General features: G+C 51.5%; 1 protein-coding gene across 2 annotated transcripts in view; it reads left to right on the top strand.

Annotated features, from left to right (window-relative positions):
• The window catches only part of RPTOR (regulatory associated protein of MTOR complex 1), a 1,825,560-nt gene that overhangs the window by 1,049,909 nt on the left and 749,405 nt on the right, over positions 1-26,246 (top strand). For both annotated transcript variants that reach the window (XM_085617419.1, XM_085617418.1), the window contains exons 8-9: positions 14,751-14,851; positions 15,255-15,399. In XM_085617419.1, coding sequence (XP_085473545.1) covers positions 14,751-14,851; positions 15,255-15,399 — 246 coding nt within the window. The remainder of the gene's footprint in view (positions 1-14,750; positions 14,852-15,254; positions 15,400-26,246) is intronic.

Genomic DNA, 26,246 nt, shown 5'->3' with positions numbered 1-26,246 from the left:
TCCTGCATGGCTCGTGGACAGGGAGGATTGCCCCTTTTCAAAATTTCAGCACATCTCAAGATCCTATACATGTTCCAGGCCCTCTCACTTCCTCTCCAAAAGACTGAACTCACACAACTAAGAGAGCTGTGCAAGATCTTCATCTGGGCAGGGAAAACACCCAGACTCCGATTACCACCCTATAAATGAAACCAGGGAGGCAGGGTATCCCCAATATCCATTACTACTACCTTGCATCTCACATGCGGTATGTGGTGGAGTGGCTTTATAGGGAACCGACAAACTCTGGTGCTTCATTGATTAAAACATAATTGCCAGACCACTAGCAGAAGTCCTGTGACTCCCTAAAAAACAGAGATGCCAAAACCTCTGATTGTCACAAGGGTCACTATCGAAGCATGACATTATCTATCCTGGTAAAAAAAGACCTATCCCGCCCTTTGACCCCAACACTTGGTAACACAGATTTCACTCCTGGCCTGGAGCAATTTAGTTTCCGGGTGTTACCTCCTTAGAAAACTTTTCCATAAAGGTCAGTCCAGCCCTCTGAGGGCATTAAACGTACGTTCAACATCTTGGAGAGGGGCTATGTTTCATTACTTACAGATAATACACTGGGTCTCACACCTGCTTATGAAGGCAGCAACCACAAGGTCTCTTACCTATTTTGAGAAATTCCTTTATATCCTAACAACATTTAAACATGTATTCTGTAGTAGGGGAATCTCTGTGATAGTCATAATCTAGTGAATAGTCCCGCCCATGTGCGGGGACCCCGGAGCAATAAAAAATAATCTCTTAAGGTGTCAAATCATGCAGACCTGCATCCACCTTTAAGAGAGAATTTAATTTAAAGACAGATAATGCAGCCTATACCCACAGGCTACACTGTCCAGTCCAGTACTTCAACTAGAATTCCACCAACATCCACAAACAGCACTGCCTGTCCAGCTTTTCTCCACAAGGGAAAACACCCTGCCTCTACCAGCAAAAGCCTCTGGAATGATAGAGAGGAAGGAATGGACAGACAAGCCCCATAGGCTGCCATTATGTGGCTCAGAACAGGATACTGTGCCTTTAAGAAAACTTTCCAGAACTTTCCCAGTATCCCAGAATGCACAGCAGGTCCCTTTTACTTTCAGTTCTTTTTTCCGGCTCCTGCTAGCAGGACCCTGGAGCATTGAGCTCTCCCTTTTCAAGGGTTTATTTGTTACTTTTCAAGTAATAGTAGTTAGTAAAGTCCTTTCCTTTTGGTGTTGTCAGCATGCCTGGCTTGTTTGACAAGTGTCCTGATTGTGAAAGGAAAAAGGCTAAGTCAGACCCACACAGGGTGTGCATCGTCTGCCTTCCCCAGTCCCACGTGCCGGAGGAGTGTGAGATTTGCCGTTCTTTTTCAGACAGGACCCTGAGAGAGAGGATGAAAATCAGGCTCCAGGTCCTGGAGGACAGAAGACTGAAGGCACGAGGTGGGTCTGGAGGGGCTGATTCTGCCCATGCTGAGGCCTCTGGGGGGGCTCCCCAGGGGCAGGAAGACCAGCAAGCGTCCCCACTCCCCGTCGAGGGCGTCGACGGCGGCGTCGAGGGGGATGACTACAGTCTGTTCGCCATCTCCCCAGGGCTCTGGGGAGAAGCGGCGTCGACGATCGACGTCGAAGGAGCTGAACAGACCGCCGTCGACGGCATCGTCTGCGACGACACCGTCGACTCAACCGTTACCCACTCCAGTGGGGGGAAGCATTCAATTTTTTGCGGCAGAGTGGAGAAAAATTACTCAGGACAAGTGGGTGCTGAATATTGTTTGCAATGGATACAGTCTTCGGTTTATCAGCCCGCCTCCAGCGATTCCGCAGGTAAGCGCTCAGTTTCAGCTGCGAGAGCTCCAGGCGGAGGCAGACATCTTGTTGAGAAAAAAGGCGGTAGAAGAGGTAGCTCTGCCTCAAAGGGGAAGAGGTCTGTACTCTCGGTTCTTCCTCGTTCGCAAGAAGGACAAGAACGAGTTCAGGCCCATTCTGGATTTGCGACAGGCAAACAAATGGATTCGCAGAGAGAAGTTTCGCATGCTATCGTTGCATCAGATTTACCCTCCGCTGCAACGGGGAGACTGGCTCTGTGCCATAGATCTACAGGATGCGTACTTCCATGTGCCCATTGCACGGAAGCACAGGAAGTTCCTGCGATTCCAAGTCGGCGCCAATCAATACACAGTACTGCCGTTCGGGCTGAAGTCCGCGCCCAGGACCTTCTCGAGGTGCATGGCGGTGGTGGCGGCACACCTGCGGAAGAACAAGGTGTTTGTCTACCCGTACCTGGACGATTGGTTGATCAAGGCCTCATCCTTCTCGGAAGCAGAAGAACACTTCCGGTGGACGTGCGTTCTTTTGCGCAAATTGGGGTTACACGTCAACATGTGCAAATCGGTTCCGACTCCGGTCCAGTGCATTCAGTACCTGGGAGCCTCCATCGATACGCGGTCAGCAAGCGTGTCTCCTTCGGAGGAGAGACGGTTATCACTCCTTCGGAAGGCCCAGGAACTCAGGATTGCTCCATCGACGACAGTGAGGAAGGTGTCTTCACTGCTGGGATCGATGGCCTCATGTATCTTCCTCACGCCTCACGCACGGCTGCACATGAGACCACTGCAGGAGTGCTTAGAGGATCAGTGGGATCAGAGGACAGGTTCTTGGGACGACAAGATACGGCTGTCTCTACATGCTCTTCAGTCTCTGAAGTGGCGGTGCTCGACGGAGAACCTCCTCGGGGGGTTCCCTTCCACAAGGACATTCCCACGAACAGTGTCGTGACGGATGCGTCTCTCCAAGGCTGGGGAGCGCATTCCGGGGAATTGCAGATTCAGGGAAATTGGTCCCCGTTGGAATCGACATACCACATCAATTTCCTAGAACTAAGAGCTGTCTTCCTGGCGCTGAAGGCCTTCCTTCCGTCCTTCCAGACCAACTCACTGCTGATACAGACGGACAATACAACCACTATGTATTACCTCAACAAGCACGGGGGGTCGAGATCGCGCACTCTGTTGCAGGAGGCGCAGGCGATCTGGCATTGGCTTCTGGCCCGAGGACTGACGATTACGGCCACGCATCTGCCAGGGGTACAGAATGCTCAGGCGGAGGCACTGAGCAAACTGATTCAGGAAAACCACGAATGGGTCATAAACGACGAAGTACTAGGAGAAGTCTTCGCAAGGTGGGGGACTCCAGACGTAGATCTGTTCGCCACCGCCGAAAACAGCAAATGCCGAGACTTCGCATCCAGGTACTACCAGCGGGGGACGCTGGGGAATGCGCTATGGATCGACTGGTCGAACAGCTTTCTGTACGCTTTTCCACCCATTCCCCTGATTCCGGCAGTGCTCATCAAGCTGTCCCAGTCCAGGGCGCGGATGATCCTGATCGCCCCGGAATGGCCCAGACAGTGGTGGTTCACGGACCTACTTCACCGGTCTCTTCTTCCTCACATACGGTTGCCGTGCAGGCCGGACCTTCTCACGAAGTTCGGGGGGCGGATGGTGCACCCCAACCTCTCGTCTTTGAGTTTGGCGGCATGGCTCCTGAAATAGTGCAACATGGCCATCTGAATCTACCAGAAGATTGTATGGACATACTGAAGGAGTCTAAACGGCCTTCCACTAGGACGTCCTATGCCTATAAGTGGAAGAGGTTCTGTATCTGGTGTAAGTCCAAGAACTTTGATCCTACGACATGTAAGGAAGATGTCATCCTTCCATATCTTTTACATTTGGCGCAGTCTGGCCTTAATTTCCATTCCATTAAGGTTCATCTGGCTGCTTTGACTGCTTACAGGAAATGCCCTTCACAGACTTCCTTCTTTCAGATCCCTGTGGTCAAGGATTTTTTGGAAGGCTTGAAGAAAGTGTTTCCTCCTGTCAGACTTCCCTCGCCTTCCAGGGACTTGAATGTGGTGCTGTCCAGATTGATGAAGGAGCCTTTTGAACCCATTCACAAGGCTTCATTGCAGCAGCTATCCTGGAAGGCGGCGGTCCTAGTGGCCATTACATTGGCCCGCAGGGTGAGTGAACTTCAGGCATTATGTTGTCAAGAACCTTGTACTGTATTTCACGCTGCTAAGGTTGTGATGCGTACTCACCCTAAATTTCTTCCTAAGGTTATATCTGATTTTCATGTCAACCAGACCATAACTTTACCTACGTTCTTTCAGAATCCCTCTTCGCCAGCGGAAAGGTCTCTCCATTTCCAGGATGTTCGGAGGGTGTTGAAATTTTATCTGGATAAGACCAAGGATATTCGTAGGTCAGACCAATTGTTTGTTAATTATGGATCAGTCAGGACCGGTCTCGCGACCTCTAAGCAGTCCATCTCTTGGTGGATTGTGTCCTGCATACAATTGTGTTATCAAAAGGCTAATAAGACCTTAGGGGGTAAACCTAAGGCTCATTCCACCAGGGGCAAAGCGGCTACGACGGCTTTGCTGCGTAATGTTCCGATTGCGGAAATCTGCAAGGCGGCCACTTGGAAGTCGGTCCATACCTTTGCTGCGCATTACTGTCTGGACACGGATGCCAGGGCGGATGCTCAGGTTGGGCAGGCTTCGCTGCGAAATTTGTTCGCACAGTAGTGGTATTGTCTTGTGTATTCTCCACCGCCGTTGTTGTGTGGGGATGGGCTTGCCATTCTATTCACTAGATTATGACTATATACAGAGATCCCCTACTACAGAAGGAGTAGTTTCTTTTCTGTAACTCCAGTTCTGTAGTAGGGGTATCTCTGTGATAGTCATAAGCGCCCGCCCTCTTCCCCGGTGGAGAGAACAATATTCATGTAAGGAATGCTACAGGCCTGGCGTGCTACGCCTTCAAAAAGAACTGAAAGCAAAAGGGACCTGCTGTGCATTCTGGGATACTGGGAAAGTTCTGGAAAGTTTTCTTAAAGGCACAGTATCCTGTTCTGAGCCACATAATGGCAGCCTATGGGGCTTGTCTGTCCATTCCTTCCTCTCTATCATTCCAGAGGCTTTTGCTGGTAGAGGCAGGGTGTTTTCCCTTGTGGAGAAAAGCTGGACAGGCAGTGCTGTTTGTGGATGTTGGTGGAATTCTAGTTGAAGTACTGGACAGTGTAGCCTGTGGGTATAGGCTGCATTATCTGTCTTTAAATTAAATTCTCTCTTAAAGGTAGATGCAGGTCTGCATGATTTGACACCTTAAGAGATTATTTTTTATTGCTCCGGGGTCCCCGCACATGGGCGGGACTATTCACTAGATTATGACTATCACAGAGATACCCCTACTACAGAACTGGAGTTACAGAAAAGAAACTACTCCATCTCTGATATCTGTCAATACCAATACAACAACACCCCATGTACCGTAGGGGCACGGAAGAGCAGCTGGGGGTCTCATATAATAAACAATGGGACAAAATGTATAACTGCACTGCAAAGTTCAACAAACATTCACAGGGAAGGAAGACTCTATAAGATCCTTTGAAGATAGCACTATACCCCAGCGAAGCTTCACATTATAGACAAGAACCACTCAAGAAAATGTTGGAGGGACTGTGGAGGAATGGGTACCATGTATCACATATTGTGGTCTTTCCCCTGCTTGGAGTCGTTTTGAGAGGAGGTTCTGGACACCATAGCTGCCAACAGGGACGGTGCCTGCATTAGAGCGTTGTGGTGTTGCCCCACTCATATTTCCGCCCCACCAATTAAATGTAAATGTATTGTATTAACTATAGGCAGCAGTCATCATCACAAATATTTTAAATGCTAGAGCCGCGAGCTGAAGTGAACCGATCGAGCGCTTCATCCTTCAGGAGACGCAAAACCTGTGTGGTCCTGAGGGGGTGGGTCTTAAATATGCAACAGGTATGTCAGTCAGACACGCACCCGTAGTCCTGTACTAGAGAACAGAAGCCAGCATGTCGGGTTTGCTGGCTGCCTTTCTCCGGCCAGCTCGACAGTACTAGACTTCTCTCGCAGTCTCGCGAACTGTGCACATTACCGACTCAAAGCTGCAGCCTCCCCCCCCCCCCCCCCCCCCATCTCTCTCTCTCAGTAAGGAGCGTTCAGGTTCCCTGTCACAAGCAATCCTGGTGCTGGCTTACAGACGTGGCGGTGTTGTTACTAGGGGCCTGAACTCTTTAATGTGCATATGACCCGAGGCAGCATGGGGGTGGGAGGAGGCCACCCCCCCCCCTGCCTTTTCGTTTGACAGACAACAGGGGTTGGTTGGTATTCTGATTTCTCCTGGCACGCGCGGGCAATTATAATGTGACAGCTTTTTGCTGAGTTCAGTCAGGCGCGCAACACCCATTGGACTCACAGGGCGTCAGCACCCCCCCCCCCCCCCTCCCCAAATGGTCTTTTAAAGACCTGTGAAGTGCTCGGGTGCGGCTGTGTGTGCGCCGGGAAGCTGTCTCATCCCGGGCTGCCACACACGACGGGCTGACGTCAGTTTCCTTCTTTTCCGCATGCAACGCGGATCCGTAGTGTGTTCCCTTGACCTGTTTTCAGGCCTCTTTTAACGCCTTTGCGTTGGGAACAGTGTGCGATGCCTTCGGATTTCAAGACGTGTGCTTCTTGTGCACGTCCGATGTCGGCGACGGACACTCAACCTATTTGTATGTGGTGTTTGGGCGAGCACCATGGTTCTACAGACTGCGAAGCTTGTCAGCATCTCAAGCCGAAGTCCCGGCGGGACCGCCGGATGAAATTGCGTTTGGCTCGCTTGTCCAGATCGGTCTTGTCACAGCGCCCGTCTCCTACCTCGGAAGGATCCCAAAACCGCTGATTCCGGTTGCGGCATCGTCCTTCTCCGAGGCCCCACGGGCGTCGCTCGCCCGCCGGTAAGTCCTGCAGCTTGCCACCGAGGCCCTGTCCTCCTTCTGCAGAGGGTGCGGGTTCCTCTCGGGACGTGCGCCCTCGGCCGTCGCCATCCTATCCGCTGTTTTCTGGCATTGGGGCGACAAGACCCAAATGAAGGCCTATGCTACAGCTCTGCAGGCTTCTTTGGGGCCCCCTCCTCTTCCTGAGACGTCCGAGGATCCCTCGCCATGCGTGGGGCCTTCTGTGAACTCGCCGGCGGCTTCACCCCCAGCCCCGACGAGTTCGGCTTCAGGTTTTGGAGGTGTGGTGTCATCGAGGTGCTGCCCTACGGGGTTTCCCTGTTCGACCCACGGCGTCCCTGCCTCACCACAAAACCCTGCGGGGTTCCCTGTGGTGTTGCAGGAGGTCGCCGGGCCTCACAGCTCGTCCCCCTCGGTCCTCTGGGCAGGCGGCTGTCTTACCGGAGGCCGAGCCGACGCATCGACGGCTTTCCTCCCCGTCCCTGGCGGCGCCGCGAGTGGAGGCCGGGACCCGGGGTGCCTCACCGAGCCCCTCTCAGTCCTCTGCGCAGGCGGCTGCCTCGTCGGAGGTCGAGCCGGCGCCATTCCTTGGCTGCTTCGGTTCCGACCCTACCCCCTTCTCTGATGAGGCACGTGGTATTTGGAGGCCAACTTGGCACCCCTAGTGGACACTTCAGCGCCGATCGAGGACACACCGGTGCCTGTGGTGGACTCTCCGGCTCCGTCCCGATGTCAGATCGTCGACTCTTCTCCGGATGTCCCTTCCTCTCCAGAGGATTGTCGTCTCCTTGTCTCCTCTTCACCGGAGACTGGACGCCGCATCGTTGCATTTTCCACGGCAGCTTCCAGGGCGGGTTCTACGCCGTCTCCGCATCCACAGCCCCCGGACCCGCTCTTCCGCACCTTGCAGTTGATTGCCCCGCAGGCTTTAACGCCTTCTCCGGAGACCCCTCAGGCCCCTCACTCGTCCATGGGTCTTCAATCCTACAGGGGCTGGCCTTTTCTTCATCTAGCAGGGCATGGGGACGGGCGGCTCAGTTTGCAGCCTTCGCCCGAGGAGTTTGCTATTGGGCAACCCGGTCGCTCCACTCCCAACGGACCACTTGTTGGAGGTTCTCCACCAGGGCTCTAGTGGAGGGGAGCCGCTTCTCCCATTTGAAGCTTCGCTCCACAACTCTCTTCTGGGGTCCTGGGGGCGTCCTGCTATGGGGGATCTGGTGCCTTAGCCGCTCCTTCACCGTCCTGCCTCGCACGATCCAGTCTGCCTTTTTTCCCACCCATCTGCCCAAGTCCCTTTCCTGCAGACTGCTTTTCCTTCCTTGCCTTCGGTGTTGCTTCCTCCGTCAAGGGAGGCCCGGTGGTTGGATTCCTGGGGGCATAACATTTTCGCTTCCACTAGTGCTGCTCTGCGCGCACTCAACACACTTTGTGTGTTGGCCAGGGCTACTTAAGACCTGTGGGACTCCGCGGAGTCACTTCTGTCTCGTACCTCCCACGAAGGTGCCCGCGCTGATCTGCGGCACCATGTGCGGGATGGTCGGGAGTTAGCTGTATTTATTCTCTGTTTGGCCTTGGATGTCTCTGATTCTCTCGCCCGTGCTATGGCGAGTTCTGCGGCCCTCCGCTGCCATGCTTGTTTGCGGGATAGCGTTTTTCCGGAGAATATACAGGAGCGTCTTGTTGACCTGCCTTTGAGATTCTGTTTAACACCCACGCGGACTCCGCTATTCAACGACTCCTTGCGGGGCTCCGTCCTCCTCCCCCTCTGTAAGCTTCGGCTTGTCGGTTCTCAGGTGTCTTCTGAGAGGCGTTTATCCCACCTTTCTCTTTGGGGCCTTGTGTTTAGGTTGGCCCGTCTGTGTGCTGTGTGTGGCTTGGAATGCCTTCAGGGTCCTTAAGTTGGCCCCTCTGTTCTTTTGGCTGCTGGTTCAGCCCTTCAGCTTTTGTGGTGAGTGATTTTTGGCTGTTAGTGAAGCCGCATGGGTCCTCAGGTTGGACCATCTGTGTATTTTTTGGCTGAGTGGTAAGCCGCTTGTTGTGTTCTCCACAGGTCTTTTATGTTCTTGACCTCTGCTGCGGGTTTCCCTAAGAGGTGTTCCCCTGTTTTGTTCAGGGACGTGTTATACCCTAGGTGGGGTACGTGTTGGCTATTGTATAGCCCTGTCCTTAGCTGGGCATGTGTGGATACCTTCTCGGGTTCCTCGCGTTTTTTCTTGCGTCACTGTATACCGCTTGGTGCTGTCTTTCTTTTTCATGCAACTAAGCGCAGCTTCCGCTGCTCCAGTTTCTGTCTCGCTCATTATCCTTCCATTACAGGGCTTCCCTGTCGTCCATTTTGCCCCTTGTTCCTGCGGGATATCTGCTTCTGTGCGTTTCGCCTTCCCTCTTCAGCCTCTGGATCGCCAGACCGCCTTTTGTCATGACGTCTAAGTCGTCGTGTCTTGGTGTTTCCACCTTGTTATCCGATGTTTCGGCCTGGGCCTCTGCCTTGGGTTCCAGGGGGGCTAGGTTATTCCTGGTGTTCTCCTGTGTTCTGGTTGCCGGCTATTGGTCTGTACTACATATGTCTCACTTCCCGGGGCCGCTCCACCCCCGCCCCCCCCACACACCCCCGGCCTCTTCTTGGGGGGCTCTTCTCCTCTTTATCTTCTGGCTGGTCCTACTTCTCTTCGTGGGCCGGGTGGGGCTACTGGGATGGTCCTTCTCTAGGGCTTGTTCTGGAGTTCCCTTGCCCCTGTCTTTGCCTTCGCTCGGCTTGTTCTGGGCACGCTGCTTCATAGTGTTTACCAGCTGTCTGCTGCGCACGCCTGGTAGTTATGGTCCACCTCCGGGGGCCTCGACGTGTACCAGTGTGCTCCTGTCCCTTGCTTGCTGGAGCTTTGCGCGTTTGTGTCTTCCTTCTCACGTCTGCGCTTGTCGGCTGTGGGGCCGTTCCTGCCTTGTTCCTTGCCTCGGGCTGACGCCCGTTCAGCTGTCCCCTTCACTGTGTGTGTGTGTGTGTGCTCTCCTGAGGCGGGCTCTGCCTCCGTTCCACCTCTTCTCCTTGGATTTGCGGGTGGTTCTTTTCTTCCTTTTGTACTCGCTTGATGCTGTCTGTCCCTCCGGGTTTTCTGGCGAACGCCCTTTGCTCCTCGGGTAGGCTTGTGGTATCCTGGCCTTCCCTTCCCTTCTCCTTGTTCTTGCTTACTTCTGCTTAGAGGGGGCTGAACCGTCCCGCCTGTCCCCTAACACATCCCGTGTTGGGGCCATGTGTTCTTCCAAGCTGGTGAGGTTCTCTCGCAGCCCTCCTCCCCTTTGGGTATGGCTAGGGTATCTATTCTTTGTTAAGGAATCTGCGGCTAGTAGTCTCTATCAGATGTACAAATTATTTACCTTCGGTAACGATGTATCTGGTAGAGACGATTCTAGCCGCAGATTCCTTCACGGCCCGCCTTTCCTCCCCGTTTTGCGAGGACCCTTCAGCTTGGTCTTCTGCACTCGCCTCCCTCCGGGTGGCTTTGTCTTTTGCAGGTGCCCTCTATCTCTTTCTCCCTGGCAGAAATGCTTCGTTCTGTTTCTTTTCTGGTAATTGGACGGTAGGTTCATGTGCACTTTTGCATCCTTGCACCCTGGTTCTTCCAGTGTGGGGCCTACTCATACTCTTCTCCTCTTCAATGCTCTGGGTTGGGGTCTCTTGACTGTGCCTCAGCACTTAACTTTTTACAAGGGATACGACACTCCTTGATAGTGTTGTCTTGGGGTGATTTGTCGTTACTCATCTGTTCCGGACTTGTTGCCCTTCATTGTCATAGATTGTGGTTGCAGACTTTCTGGCGTCTGCCACGACATTTTTCACATGTCTTTTCTGCCTCCAGGGAGGATATCGCCTTCGCTTTGCAGGGCTGCTTCTCAGAGCAGTGCTCTGCTCTTTCATTTCCATGACTTTCAGTAATGCAGTGCTTGGCACTGTCCCTAATGGTGCTGTCCCTCACCATTCGCTTCTTCCCTTTCTGTTTCACTGATTTACTCGTACACTGTTCCCATACTCTCACAGTTTTGTTTGTGATGGCTCCGCGTTATGGCGCGGAAAAGTTCTCCGAAGAAAACTGACGTCAGCGCGCCGGGATAGGACTTATATGACCTCGCTGACGTCAAGTCCGCGGACGACATCGTGGCATGGTTGCGTGGTACCGCCCCCGGCGCGCAGAGATGCTGTGGCAATAATAATTCCGGATCCAGTCTCACGCCTGGGTAGAATTCTACATTAAGGAATCTGAGCCTAGAATCGTCTCTTACCAGATACATCATTACCGAAGGTAAGTAACTTGTACAACACATCGTTTAACCCCTAGCAGCACAGCTGGGGAGGCAGCACGCTATTTAGGTAGACGTCAATTTGACGTAAGAGCAGAGCAGAATTATCAGCTGACATCAACAGGAGAAAGAAATTTAAGAATATTAAGCCTGCAGTGGAATTTATAGACATAGATTTCTAAACTGTAATTTTACAAGATATATGATGCTTTAGTGTATTTCGCCTGAATTTGGTCCATCTTTTTTGCCACAGTTAGATATATTCAGGAAAAGATTTGGGGGGTGGGGGGGGGAAGCTTAAGCCCCCACCTCCGGTTCACGCAGGGGGGGTGGCGGGTACCCTCATTGCACGGTGCAGTCCTTATTGTAGGAAGCACCCCATATCTGCCTCATTTAAGCCCACCTTCAGCGGCTCTCACACCGTTCGGCTGCTTAATAGGACCCGTCACTACCACGAGTTCTTTGTATGTGCTCATCAGAGGGGCTCTCCTTGACCTCTTTGGCCAGTCTCTGTGTCCTGCGGGTTCAGTGAGTGTGAAAGCTCTTTGCGCTTGGAGAAGACCTCTGTGCATTGAGCTATGCATGGTGAACCCTGGGTGCTCTGAGGAGCTGTGACAGACTGTTGGAAGGTGTGAGTGCAGAGGCGGTCTCGGTAGAAGGTTTAGTGCAGTGTTTCGGCAATGGACACATCACAAACTTAATTCCATCACCTGCCCACTCCAGTCACAAGCCAGGCGATATGAGACCGGCTTCGATCTGGAACAGAATCTCTATAAATGAACACTAGTGACACTTTGCACACCCAGGCCCTGCAGTGCCATGCAGTGGTTGCCAATAAGCTGCAGCCGCAGAGCGGGAACAATCCCAGGCGTGCTCTGCGGCCCACCTCATCTGATGCTCTTTGTTACACTAGGCTGCTTGTTTGGTTGGTGCGCTTCGCAGGCTGGCACAGCTGGCATCTGCCCCAAGCTCCCTTTGGAGCCTTCAAGAGTGAAGCAGCAGTCATTCTCCTGGGCTAACTGAGCACTTCCCTTTTTGAAACTTCATTTATTTCATAGAATCACAGTAGGAGTTCATGCAAACCACTACTCAGTGTTTTTAGTCACTTACCTTGATATTATTGCATGATGCATTCTGAGAGTTGTAGTGTAGGTTCCGAACAATTTGACGGAAATATTAGATTATAGGAGTTAGTGAAAGGAAATCCCTGGGCTGGAAATATAATGTCCCTGGTGAAATGGAATCATATGGCTACACTATAAATAGTAAACAGCAGCAAGTTCAGTTGCCAGGCTAGTCTTGTTCGCTTCTGTTAGTTGCCAGCAAACTTCTACACAGTCCTAAGTGAGTCTCTATGATGAATCTGTATATCAATCAATCAATCATTTGTAAAGCGCACTACATACCCGCTACTGATCAAACAGCCAGGTCTTGAGCATCCTCCTGAAGGTCAGCAGGCCTTGGGTCTGTCGTAGGCTCAGTGGGAGGGTGTTCTATGTCTTGGCATATCACACACATGCTACATTATGTCCTCGGCACGCACCGGCAGTGATATTTCTTGTGCACAAAATAAAAGTACATTTAGTGCAGGTTTTTCTGTTGGTATTTGGCAGTCAGTCTTATTCATAATTCGTTTTTTGGAGAGTATATGCAGCAAAGGTTACCTGATGACTCAGTCTTGTGCTTAATTTAATAAAACAGTGCATCACTGCCTAGAAATCATCTGATGCTATGACCGTAAAGGGGCAGTGTAGACACATTTTTTCCTTTTTGTGAAGTTGCCTCCACCACTTGGCCACAGCCTTGTCTTTGCTCTTATGAGGCCTCTCTTTACTTGGGCCCATGAAGAGCTAAGAGAAGTTTTCAAAACTCTAGTAAAGCCTGAATTACTTACATTTAATCATCATTACTGCAACTCCTCCTCCTTTCTTCCCGAAATGACACAGTGAGGTCTTATCATATGCAATCGCTTTATTGATGTCATAATCACACATATAATTGCTTTATTAACCTTCTTGCTTTCTCATATTTGCTTGAAAATGCACATTTTGCCCACTCTTTTTTTCAAAAATGTACATCTCGATCTTCCTGGTCCCAGCAGCCACTGGGGCAGCATTAGACTTCTTGGGAAATCGTAGCATAGCATGAGAGCAGCGCGGGATTGGCCTGAGCGGGCTGAAAAGACGCTTCGCTCAGACCAGGGAGTCTATGCGGTTTCTCCTGCCTGGCTGCTCAATACTGTTTGAAAAAAGGGGGTTCGCCCTAATGCTCCACCCGCATCTGGGCGAAGAAACTCAAAAAATACAAAAAATGATGCGGCGGAATGGATCTGAGAATCTCTTATTGTGGAAGGACACTTAAATTAATCCTTCACCTGGAATATATATCCAAATGATTTCTTCATATATTCAACAACCATCACCAGCATGTGGTCCAAAGTTGTGTTTATATTTATATGTATATGTTTTTCGAGTAGGATCAATACACAACATATAAAAAGTCAACATGTATATACACCAAGTTCAATATACGTAAACAATCACAAATGTATCTGTACACAAATATATATGATTCTTAATTACCCTAACTACTATTATATTATATTCACGAAGATAGCCTATCTATATAAGCACAACAAGAGGGAAAATTGATAAACCCTCTTCAATCATTAGGCTGAGCTCAACAATTCCTTTCTGCACTTAATTCTAGATTTTTAGGGCTTTTCCAAAATGTGGTGTCGACGCGTTTAAGCCTGGTTAGTTAGGGCCTCATCAGGACTGGGGCAAAAGGAAACCTACAATAAGCAAAATGTATTCCTTGTACACCAAGATAAGGCTGGGCTGGAAAAAGCTAAGTGCGCATGTATTTTTGGCCGGCCTGAGACATCCGGCCAAACACACATGCACACTTAAAAATGCACATAGCACTCCTCCTCCCATGTCCTGGCCCGCCCCTCTCTGCACATGCAGGCTCAGAACCGGCAAATGAAAAATCAAACGATTATAGGTAATCGTTTTATTTTTCACCTGCTGGCTCTGAGCCAGTGGGGCGATGCTTTTCTGCAATTGTTTCCGGCATGTTGCTATTTCCCTGAGCAACGTAGCTGACCTTGTATCCTTCGTTGTGCCAGTTTCTGCATTTGTTAATTATTAGTTGATATTCGTCTCCATCTCAATATCTCAAACAATATTTAATACATAAAGGACTCGAGTATAATGTATTCCTTTTATCCTGTTTTCCACTGCTTCCTCTGCTTGCGCCCTCTGTCCTCCTGCTGCTCTCCATCTCCCTCTCTTCTCTTTGGCCTGCTACCACCTTGGCATGGTCCGCGCCTCCTCAGCATTGACCTCTGCCCTCCTGTGCATTGTTTACGACTTCCCTCTGCTTTGTCCACTGTCCACATCTGCTGCCCCTTCTGCTCCCCCCTCCCTCTTCCCCAACTCGCTACAATAATTCTCGAGCTGCTTCGATTGTTCACTGCTCCCTTTATGCTTCCCCCAGCCCACAACCAAGTCAAGAAAGTTAGGATGTGTCCACTAACATCAAGAGCCTGTTTACTGCTCTTCCTAGCTCCGATTTCTGATTTGTTAATTGCTTCCCTCTCCCTCACAGGATTCCCGGGAGACTGAATGATCGACGGACACCCTTGGGAGAACTTAACTGGATATTTACAGCCATCACTGACACAATCGCATGGAATGTACTGCCTCGAGGTAAGACATCTCATGGCACTGTAACATAGGCTGTTCTTCGTGATGCATCAGACACTATTTAATTAATCAGCTGCTACATTGCTGTGAAATACCTTCACAGAAGTAAAGACATGCTCTGAACCATCATTGACAACACAACGTGGACCAGAATTCCCCAAGGTGTAAATCATCACTGTGAGCCAGAATTATTGCATGGTGTGTTCTTGTCAGTAGGAACACTGCACCTTTCTGAGTGTGATCTCCACATCTGGGCTTTTGTTGTGGGCCCTAGAAACGGCCTTCCTACTTTATCACGTTATACATTGCAACTAGACATAAATCTATGGGCTTGTGCATCAGGAAAAGTGCTGTAGCAATTTGTAACATAACCCTTCCCTTCTAACCCGGCCTGTCTTTCTTTCAGATCTGTTCCAGAAGCTCTTCAGGCAAGACCTGCTTGTTGCCAGCTTGTTCCGTAACTTCTTGTTGGCTGAGAGGATCATGAGGTCCTACAACTGCACACCAGTGAGCAGTCCTCGCCTCCCACCCACATACATGCACGCCATGTGGTAAGTGAATGCCTTAGCACTTTAATGCCAGATGTGTCTGTCAGACGGGTAATGTTGAGAGACCGTGCCTTCCTTCACCCTCTGATGTTGGTTGGTGGAAAAGGTGTTTCATTTGGTCTGGATCTTGAATCGTCAAAGTTGCGGTCAGTGGTGTACAAGTCTGTGCTGTGAGTAGAATTCATGTATCTGGAGGAAGGAATAGAGGTAATATACGTGTCCTTAGCACTGGGAGTAGTGTAAATGCATCCAGAGAATTGAGTAGTTTGTGTGCTTGTCCACATAGCACTTTTGATGATGTCCATGGATCCTCAGTACTCGTAGTTGTCTGTGCTTGTTCTTACTTCATGAGTACTCTTTCATTTTCTCAAGATACACATGGTGCTTGAATTTCCTTTAAGGCACTGTCCCAGACTTTAACCTGGAGTGTTAATTTCTCTGGGCCTGTTGTCATCTGAAGGCCTTCTAGCCTTCATTCCGTAACCCCCTTCACTGATGCCAGATAGGATAACTTCTGACTTTGAGTTGTAGGATTCTGTAAAGTGTGGAACTTATTTCCTCATGGTACTGGCCTGTACTAATGCTGAGCATAAGAGATGCATCAGTTGTTTCTTTAAAATGCTGTCTCTAAGTTGTTCCACCTAGTGGCTCTTTTTCTTGGATGCTTTTAAGGTCTCGCCTGAGCCAGCGCATGCGCTGCTCTAGCAAGACATTTAGTGAGTGGGCTTCAGAAATCCGACCACAAGCTTTTGCTTGTGGCCTAAAGCTAGCGGCTACGCGCGTGGGCACGTGCACAGACACCATCTGGCTTTCCTCTCTCGCTCGCGGGCACCCTTACACTCGCGGGACGCTGTAGCTGTTTTCTCTTTTGCTGCCGCACGTGCGCACCACTCGCATGTTTTTTTAAAATTTCCTTTTAGCGTGCGCGCACACAACTCCCGGGCTTAGTGCTTTCACCTGATATTGTCCGATTACATTACATTAGGCCACACCTGCTTGCCTGTCCCGCATAATTATAGCGCAAATTTGAACCAAGGGCATTATAGCCCTTTACACGGAAATCAGCTCCCCTTACACAACAGTTTTTAAGCACAGTGTAACAAAGTGATTTGCACGGAATCACAAGATGCTGCGCCTGAGCCGAGATTCTAACCTAGTTACCCAGTTCTAACATCCGCAGCCCTAGCCGCAACGGGTGTGATATTAGGAGATTTGTCATAAGAAGAAGCACTCCCTGAGCTGTGAATACGTAGTGCTTTTACCTGATATTGTCCGATTACATTACATTAGGCCACACCCGCTTGCCTGTCCCGCATAATTATAGCGCAAACTTTAACCAAGGTCATTATAGCGCTTTACACGGAAATCAGCTCCCCTTACACAACAGTTTTTAAGCACAGTGTAATGAACTCAGCACCACCACAGCATCACTCAGCACCGCCACAGCCTCACTCAGCGCCGCCACAGCCTCACTCAGCGCCGCCACAGCCTCACTCAGCGCCGCCACAGCATCACTCAGCGACACCACAGCATCACTCAGCGTCACCACAGCATCACTCAGCGTCACCACAGCATCACTCAGCGTCACCACAGCATCACTCAGCGTCACCACAGCATCACTCAGCGCGACCACAGCATCACTCAGCGCCACCACAGCATCACTCAGCGCCACCACAGCATCACTCAGCGTCACCACAGCATCACTCAGCGCCACATCAGTATCACTCAGCATCGCCTTTGCACTAGTACACCACCACATCATCATCACTCAGCAAGACCTGAGTATCATTCAGCATCACCTCAGCATCGTCTCCGCACCAGTCACTACCACCACCACCCTCAGCATCCCTCAGCATCACCTCAGCCTGCTCTCGGAATCTGGCATCTGTTGATTCTCCCCTAGCGTCTGGCCGCTGCTTGTGTTATAATACAGATACTAGTTCCCAACCTTCACCCTCAGATTGTTTATGTCCACTCAAAAAAAAGCTTTAACAAACAACCATTGGAATAGGCAGAAACAAATTGCCAGCATTGCAAGAACAGAAGAAAACTGAGGAAATTTTTTATTGTAAATACTTTTTTTAATATGGTCGTTCAGTTGTACATAATGCCCTCTTGGTCATATATAAGGTAACAGAAGTGCTTCCGACACTTTTTTATTAAAACCTTTCAGCAAGCTGCACAGCAGCCACACTTCTCTACAGCACAGCTTAAAGACATTGGCAAAGTCAATAGCTCTGGCTAAACACTTATAAGGCCCCAAAGGCGAGACCTATTGGCTATGCCAATGCTTGTTGTAAGGTGCAGTTGCCTCTTTGACACTCACAACATATTGTCTGCGTGGAGTTGTGAAAGATCTTTTTTATAAATTCAAAATGTAATGGGAGGACTTGCCTCTGTTCACAGGCTCAACAACCATAGAGAATGCAGACACCTCTGTCTTTCTTTTCCAGAGGAAAGAAAAAAAACATGAATTCAGTGAACATAATTCAGTGCAGTGCTCTGGTCTTCTCTCTCGCTCGTTCTCACGCTCTAGTTGTCTCACTGTCTTAGTAGTCTCACTGTCTTAGTAGATCTAATTGCCTTGATGAATAATTACTCTTGGCAAAAGTGCAAGGAACAGTCTACGGCCAAGATGTTGCAGTGGGTGTGAGGCAGTATTTTATCTAGTGTGTCATGCCCATGCCCTGAATCAACTCCTCCATTTCAACCACCCCCAAACCAAAGGTGCTTCTGGTTGTTAAAGCAGTGCTTCAAAAGTCAGTCTTCCTGCTTTGTTCCAGCTAGGGTACAGTCAGCATACAGCTGTAACATCCTGGAAACTCCAGTGCAATACTTAGAGTTCCATGTTTGAGAGGTATCTTTTTAAAGTACTACACCTAGGTGTCCATTGTTTATTCTGTTTTCTGACGGAGCTGAACAATGATCCAGCTCTAATCAGGAATGGTCAGCATTCCAGCTGCAAGGTCAAATTTATGGTTCTTTAAGGTGCCCCAGGAACAACTGCACGCAGCTGCATAACATGCGTTGAATCAAAGGGTTAGCGGGCAGTCACATGGGTGGTCTCGCCTCTGAGCTTGATGATCCCCTCCTCACTCCACTCGCCCATCTTCTTCAGGTTTCCTTGCCGTTCGGCTTTCCCTTCCTCATAGACATGGACTTAGTTCCTCGTGTCTTATTTGCCCCTCTGTGGCTCTAATTAAGTTTCATCCCCTCCATTTTTCTTCCTACGCTTGACTAATGTGCTTCGGCTCGGGTTTTCATGCCTCTCTGTGAAATTGCTCCTCATTACCTTATATATAATATATTTATATATATATAGGAAAAACAATGGTTCCTGTGGAATAATATACTATGAGGTTATGATACATGAGCACAATCGCGATTTAGAGAGTTAGATAATGGCAGAGCGCGAAGGAACCACTAACACACCGATTACAGTGTAGTATATTTTATGGATTTTTTAAACAATAAAGTTAGGAGTAAACATTATACATCAAAACAACGTTTGTGCATAGTGTCACAAGTGACAAAGGGAACCTAAACCTAAGTGACAATGTGAATATTAAATACAAGGTTTCCACAGTTTGTACAAGTCGGCCATTATCATAATAATTCCATGTGAACAGCAGCTATATACAGTGATATGTGCTGGGGAAATGGTTCCCTTCTTCTGATGAAGGGACATCTGAATATATGGTTGTGCAGCCTTGTGAAAATGATGTGCCACACGTGAAGAAAAGAGGAAAAAGGTTTACTCACATGAGGACCTGTCCGGGTACTCAATGTGAGGACAGGCTGTCAATCCAATGGGGTATGTAGGCGGGCCAGAGTGGCTCAATTAATTATACACCCCAGCCGTAGCGTTGTAGAATCCCTTTGTGGATTAACAGTGGCAATGCACTGAGAGTATTTCTCAGTAGAAGAATGCAAAAGCGGGACAGCGCTCCGCGTGTAGATTCAGAAAAAGCAGCGTCATTGTACCCGATCAAGCTGACTGACGCGGCTTTTTCTGAATCTACACGTGGAGCGCTGTCCCGCTTTTCTAGAACGATGACCTCTCACCTATCTTATGTGGTATGCTTCATCAATGGGTTTCCACATCTAGCACTGGGAAGCATCCGCAAGTACTATTGTTCAGTGGTTGTACAATTTACTAGTTATGCATCCTCTAGTTTGGATGAGGTTCTATCCGTTATGTAGACATTTATCGTCTCTCTTTTTTAAAATTGTTAGACTTATATTAGAACATTGGAATGTTAAGAGCTCTATTGAAAACAGTGGAGTGCTCCGGGAATCTAATGGCCAATAGTAGCCTGAGGTTTCAACATTCCAATGTTTGTTCTCAGTTGTTGCTGTGAACAAAAGGCCTCACGGAGGCCGAGGGGATTTTAAACCCTTCGGTTTCTGTGAGCCTTTGGCTCGGGCCTTTAATGGCCGGTAGAGCCTGCTATGGCAGGCTCTAAGGCTATACTAAAATGGTGTATGGGTGAGCTCAAAATGATTTTAGTGGTGTCTTCCTATTGCGAGATTAAAAACAAAAGGGCTGAGCAACAGACCCTGTTTCTCTTTTCTGTCAACAAGTTTTAGTACTAGATTTCTGCCCCTAAGGAGATAAGGCTACTTTCTCAGCACTATTTGCATCTCACATCAAATATTGTGAAATAGTACCTGGTTTCTAGAGCATGTTATCATTTGTTTTTACAAGAGTGAGGTGATGCAAGTGGAAATACCCCATCTTCATTGAACAGGTACACTTTGAGCAACAGCAGTGCACACTGCCCTCCTTCAGAGGACAGGAGACCCATAGGAACAGAAGTGCAATATTTCTTTATTTAGGACATGCACAAATCTAGCGACAACAGTGCAAAGTGTGATTCCTCACAGAACAGGTACAGCAAGGTAGTAAGTAGCAAAGCAAGCTTCCTTGTCTCATAGAGTGCAGCAGGTGCAATCTTCTGTTCACTGCAGAGCAGACGGATTCAGGAGGGCAGACTAGTACAAGCGTTCATCGCTCACAGAACATGTACAGTTCAGGCATGAGTGACCTCATCTCCCTACCGAGGCACTACTTCTCCTGGTCGATCCATCCCCTTTTGGCCTCTTTTGTGTTTTCCTTTTGTGAGCAGCAGGCGTCCAAGGTGTAAACCTTATCACTGATCACCTCGTCCTCTGCTGTTGTTCGTTGCTTTGTCTTTAATTCATATTCGCCTTGCAGGGCCCTGATAACGTGGCTCACGCTGTTTGTATAATGGTTCTTGTAAAATAAAGGCCTCTTGTCGCCTATAAACATGAGCATAATATATCTATGCCATATTGGCGAAAATAAATTTACCCTAATAAATATCACTGTCACAGAGTGGTAATAAATCTTGATAACAACTTTTATCACCGCTTACACGTTCCCTGTAGTGGGGGCATTCAAAGTGGAGTCGCAGGAGGAGGTAAGGTGGGGGGGCGGTGTGTGCGCGCGCACACAGCGCTGCTCCTGCCATTGCGGTAGCTGTTGTGTGAATGAAGGAAAGTTGCACTGTAACTGTGGCACGGGGTGTACCTGGTCTGTGTGAGGGGATCTTTGCATTCCTCCTTTCTTTCGTATGCTGCCTTTTGCTTCTGCATGCTTTCTGTCTGGCCAAGATCCCCTCTCTATATTGTAGTCCATCAAATGGAATTTGGTTCAGGTTCTCACAGACCACGCCACCACTGTTTTGTATTGCAACAAACAGGGCAGAGGGAGATCCTGTAACCCCCTGGAGTTGGTAAGAGTGCAGGGTGTTTACCAGGTTGTATACCATCTTGCATAGTCTCTGAATGCTAGAGCAGAGGAGTTGAGCTGACAGAGTCTGGCAGATCATGAGTGTCCTCTTCGTCACCAGTTGTTGCAAGCCCTCTTCCATCAGTGGGCTCTATCTTTTTGCCACTGTTGAATGCCAGTTTCAAAAGGAGTTAGGAGATGCATTCCGACTGGAATGGAACATGTGGCTTTTGTACACCTTCCTGTCTTTACCTCTCCTGCCACAAGTTCAGGAAAAAAAATCAAGAGCGGCTTGGCCCACGTCATCCTAGTGACTCTTGATTGGGCCATGAGTGTGTGATACTCAGAACATCCTTTGAACGGGCTACCACTTAGGGAGGATCTTCTGTCACAGCATCAGAGCACAGCCTTCACGGGGGCGCTAGGTGGCACGCTTACAAGATGGTCGCCAGTGAGTGAAGCTCCTGCCGCCCGGTGAGTTCTTCAATACCATGGACACCGCCAGCCGCGGCATCTAGGCTTCCTGTCACCCCACGGAGAAGTCTGGTGAGCTGCGATCTGCCGCGGGGGGGTACTCCAGCCCGCGGCTTGCCACGAGGTGTCTGGGCTGCGCGGGCCGAGATCCCTGCAGCGGAGGTGAGACGGCGACTGGCTTCCCCAGCACGGAGGCCGGTGCAAGTGGTGGCGGGGTGCGACAGAGACGGCGACCTGCCAGAGATGCTGCGGCCCGTCAGATGAGATCGGTGAAGTGGTGACTGCGGGGAGAACTCGGAAGCGGCTGCTGCCTGCTGGCGGTGACGCAGAGCGCGTACTGTCGAGACGCGGCTGTGGAGCGGATCTGCAGCGATACCCCCGGGGCGCCGTCCGATATTTCTGCTGGGAGTGCCTCCACAAGAGATCTGGCTGGCTGCCTGATGGAGCTGCCCGGGTGAGTCGCGAGGGCCCGACCTCAGCGCACTGGCGAGGCTGAGTGGCGCAGCGGGGCGACCTGGGGAGCGAGGCGGGCCTCCCTGCGTGTTGCAGTGAAACGGCGGGCCCGGCGGAAGTAGATGCGGAGGACTGTGGAGTAGTAGTCTGCCCTAGCGCCTGCAGAAGTGAAACGGAGGCCCAGGACTCGAGGGGCCTACAGCCAGAGGCCAGGTCAGTGGACAGTGGCCAGACAGGGCACGGACAGTGAGGTGAGCGGCTGTGGAGAAGGGGGGAGCCGCCTTGGCACTGCAACGAGGAGAGCATCTGGGCCTGCTGAATGCCCCTGAGGAACCAGCGCACAGCGGTGGGGCCTAAGCCCGTGTGTATACAGCGCGGAACGGAAGAGGCGGGAGAGACGCGAACTGGGCTGCGGGAGCTGGCGGTAGCGGGCCAGCGGGGGCTCCTTGCATAGGGAGCATCCCTGCGGGCGATAATAGTGTGGAGGGCCCAGGCATAGCTGGGACTGGGGTGCCGCTTGGGCTGTGCTGCTGTCTATATCGAGCCTGTAGCGGCGAGGGGGTGCCCCTCACTTACCAGTGACCCAGGAGCAGCGGATTCCAACAGCGGAGGTGGACAGCTGTTAGACCTGACCAACGCGGGACATAAACGTTAAGGCGAAGGAGAGGTGCCCGGCGGGGGATACTGGTGCACTGCGGAGATAGCACAAGGCGGTCCTGGTGGCCTCCGGAGCCTGGGAGTATCGGCCGGCTGGCATCTACTGGACGGTGGCCGCGGCCGCTCTCGGAAGAGTCCCTGCTCTTCCCCCCCCCCCCCCCCCCCTCTCTTCTCCCTCCTCCCCACACTAGCGGAGGGAAAGTGGTGTCAACTCTCCCATACCACGGTGGGACAGGAGCCTGGGCCTGGATCGCCCGTCCGGTGCCAGGGTTGCCAGCGAATGCCTTCAGCACAGCAGCTGGTCATGGGCCGGCTGCAGAATAAGTCGCATGATGGCCAGTCGCGGGCGGACGGCCTGGGTTCCGTGCCGGGACGTCACGAGAGAAGCGTGGAGCCTCAGGCGGCAGCACTTGCGGCAAAAATGGACACAGTCCTGGCGGCAGTGGAAAGAATTTGCTCCACCTTGGAGCAGACAAGGGCCTCCTTGGAGTCCCGGATCGACAAAGTTACAGTGGACTTCACCCTCCTCCATGCGGACCACTGCAAGTTGGCGGAATCAGTTGCCCAGCAACGCCAAACACTCAAGGATGTCCAGCCTGTGGTGCGTAATCACACTATAGCCCTGCAAGACCTGATCGACCGTGTCCATGCCATGGAGGACAGCGCCGAGGACGCGGAAGGTCGCTCTCGGCGCAACAATGTTCGAGTGGTGGGACTATCGGAGGGCGAGGAGGGACGGAACCCGGAACAGTTTGTTGAGGGCTGACTCCGGGACATGCTTCCCCCGGGGGTGCTCTCCCCGCAGTTCGTGGTGGAGCGGGCGCACAGGGTCCCGGCGCGGAGGCCTAGGCCCGGGGCCCGGCCACGACCCTTCCTTTTCAGGCTCCTCAATTATCGGGACAGGGACGTGGTGCTTCGTGAGACCAGGAAGTTGGGCACCATCACAGTGGGAAGTGGGCAGGTGATGTTTTTTCCGGACTACACGGCGACAGTGCAGAAGCGGAGGAGCAGCTATCTGGCAGTGAAACGTCAGCTGCGCGACCTGGAGATCCCATATTCCCTGCTGTTCCCGTCGCGTCTCAGGGTGGTCACGAAGGAGGGGACTCGTTTCGTCAACGCCCCATCGGGTGTCTGGGACTGGCTGGAGGAGACTGGGCAGTGCGGAGGACAGAGGCCCCCAGACCCGGGAGCTGGTGGACGACCGGAGAGGAGACCGCGGCGGCGGAGTCCCGCAGGGATGTGGGGTCGGGCCCCGCTATGGCACCCAGTCGGGAGAGGATACGGCTGGAGCGTCAGGGAGCCCTGGAGGCGGTATCAACCCTAGGGTCCACGAGCAGCCAGGGCGAAGCGGAAGTTCGCGGACAGACAGAACCCGAGACCAGCAGATCGTCTTCCCTGTCCACCATGCTCTCAGAAGATCAAGTTATGCTGTTGGTGACACCCCAGACTGCCGACCACATGGTGTGAGCCAAGAGCAGTGAGGTGGCGGCGCCCGCTAGTGCGCGGGTCGGCATGAGTTGGACAATGTGTTATGGTGACTGTTGGTTTACAGGTTCCGATGTATGATGTGGTGCAGTGCTGTGTGCTGGCGCAGTTTAGTTCGATAGGTCGCCTTGTACGAGTAGGGTGGCGGGAAGTCCTGCTCAGGGGGGTCATGCGTTATGCGAGGTCAGCGGCAGGAAGTGTAGATAGATACAGTTAGGCTACTCACATACACTCAGTAACACCTGCATCACAGAAGGCACCTATAGCGAATCCAGGGTAACGCAGCGGGTGAGCAGCATACGTTCGCTACAGCCACACCGCGCACCCGTTAGCCATTACCTGGCTTAGTTTCACCCATAAGCGATTAGCTTGCAGTTTGGACGAATGCCCATTTGGGGATTCACCCTGGCGGTTACACAGTTATTAATCTTCATCACGTGTGCTCAGCAGTACACAAAAGTTCTTTTGTTCGGTTGTTTGTTGCAGCACACCGGTACGACACTTAGAGCCTATGTTCTCCTCTTTGACCGTTGCCCGTGCAGCCCTTAATTGCTCTAGATGGCTACCACCGACGTAATCACATGGAACATACGGGGTGTGCACACGCCAGCGCGTCGTTATTCCATTTTTGCTTATCTGCAACGGAATAAGACGGCCATAGCCCTCCACCAAGAGACTCACATGACGCAGCCTGAGCATGCTCGGATGCGTACCCGTTGGAGGGGTCAGCTTTTCGGGACCACGTATTCCGCACACGCCTGAGGCACACTGATCTGGGTGACGGCGGGCACACCGTTTACATGCACAGATGTAGTAGCTGACCCGGCAGGGCGATGCACCTTGGCTCGTGGGAGTCTTAATGGCCAACACATATTACTAGGCTCCTTATACCCCCCGAATATTGAGCAGCCGTCGTTTCTTGCCCACTTGTCCATGGTGCTGGCACCATATGCGGGTCTTCCCTGGCTACTGGGCGGGGACTTCAACTCAGTCCTTGACACACACCTAGATATGTCCTTTCCTGCCCCTCCGCAACACACAGGCGGTTTCGAACGCGAGGACCCTTACTGACTGGTTGTCGCATTGGGCATTAATTGATATGTGGCGCAGCCTGCACCCCGACGACCGCATCTACTCTTACTACTCGTCGGTGCACGACCTTCACGTCCATCTCGACAGGGTGGTGGGCTCCCGCTCTCTGATTCCCCCGTTAGACCAGGCAGAATATCTGGGTCGGACCCACTCTGACCATAACCCTCTCCGACTGCGTCTCAGGTGGAACCCCTGCCGGCCCCCAGTCCCCACGTGGCGACTCCAACCGGCAGCCCTGGAGGATGCTGAATTTCGTGCATCCCTAGGCACAGCGATCGAGCAGTTCGTCGAACTGAATGAGGGGACGGCGAGCAGTGAACTGACAGAGTGGGACGCCCATAAATCCACTATCAGGGGACATTGTCTGGGCGCGACGTGGAACATTCGTAAGCGGCTTGCACTGTCGCATGCTAGCCTGGAATCTCGCCTTCTCTCGTGCGAACAACATGGCGAGGGCGGAGGCCGTGGCTCGGCTCGGCTGGCGCGGCTTCGGGCGCGCCATGCTGAGCTGCTGGAGTGATTGCGTTGTCACAATTATGCGGCTCACTCAGCCCGAGTCCATGCCACGACGGCAGGGCTGGGCGATTGTTGGCCTGGCTGCTCCGGCAAGAAGCTGCTCATGCCCTGATAGATGCTATACGCGGCCCCGACGGGTCGCTCGTATACACGCAGTGGGAGATTCATCAGGCAATGACGGAACATTATGCGACCCTGTACCGTTCGGCGGGGCGTCGGCAGGCGCAGGACCTGGATAGGTTTCAGGAGTCTGCCTGTCTGCCCACGGTCCCAGATGAGCATCGGGAGTCGCTCGAGCGCCCCCTCACCGTGGAAGAGATCGGATAGGCGGTTACCTCTTTGGCCTCCGGAGGGCGCCGGGAACTGCTGGGCTCCCAGCGGAGTTCTACAAGACCTATCGGGAGTCATTAGTACCCAA

Source organism: Triturus cristatus, chromosome 7 (assembly GCF_964204655.1).
Source record: "Triturus cristatus chromosome 7, aTriCri1.1, whole genome shotgun sequence".
In the NCBI taxonomy this organism is placed as follows: domain Eukaryota; kingdom Metazoa; phylum Chordata; class Amphibia; order Caudata; family Salamandridae; genus Triturus; species Triturus cristatus.
This window is presented reverse-complemented; position numbering and strand designations above follow the sequence as displayed.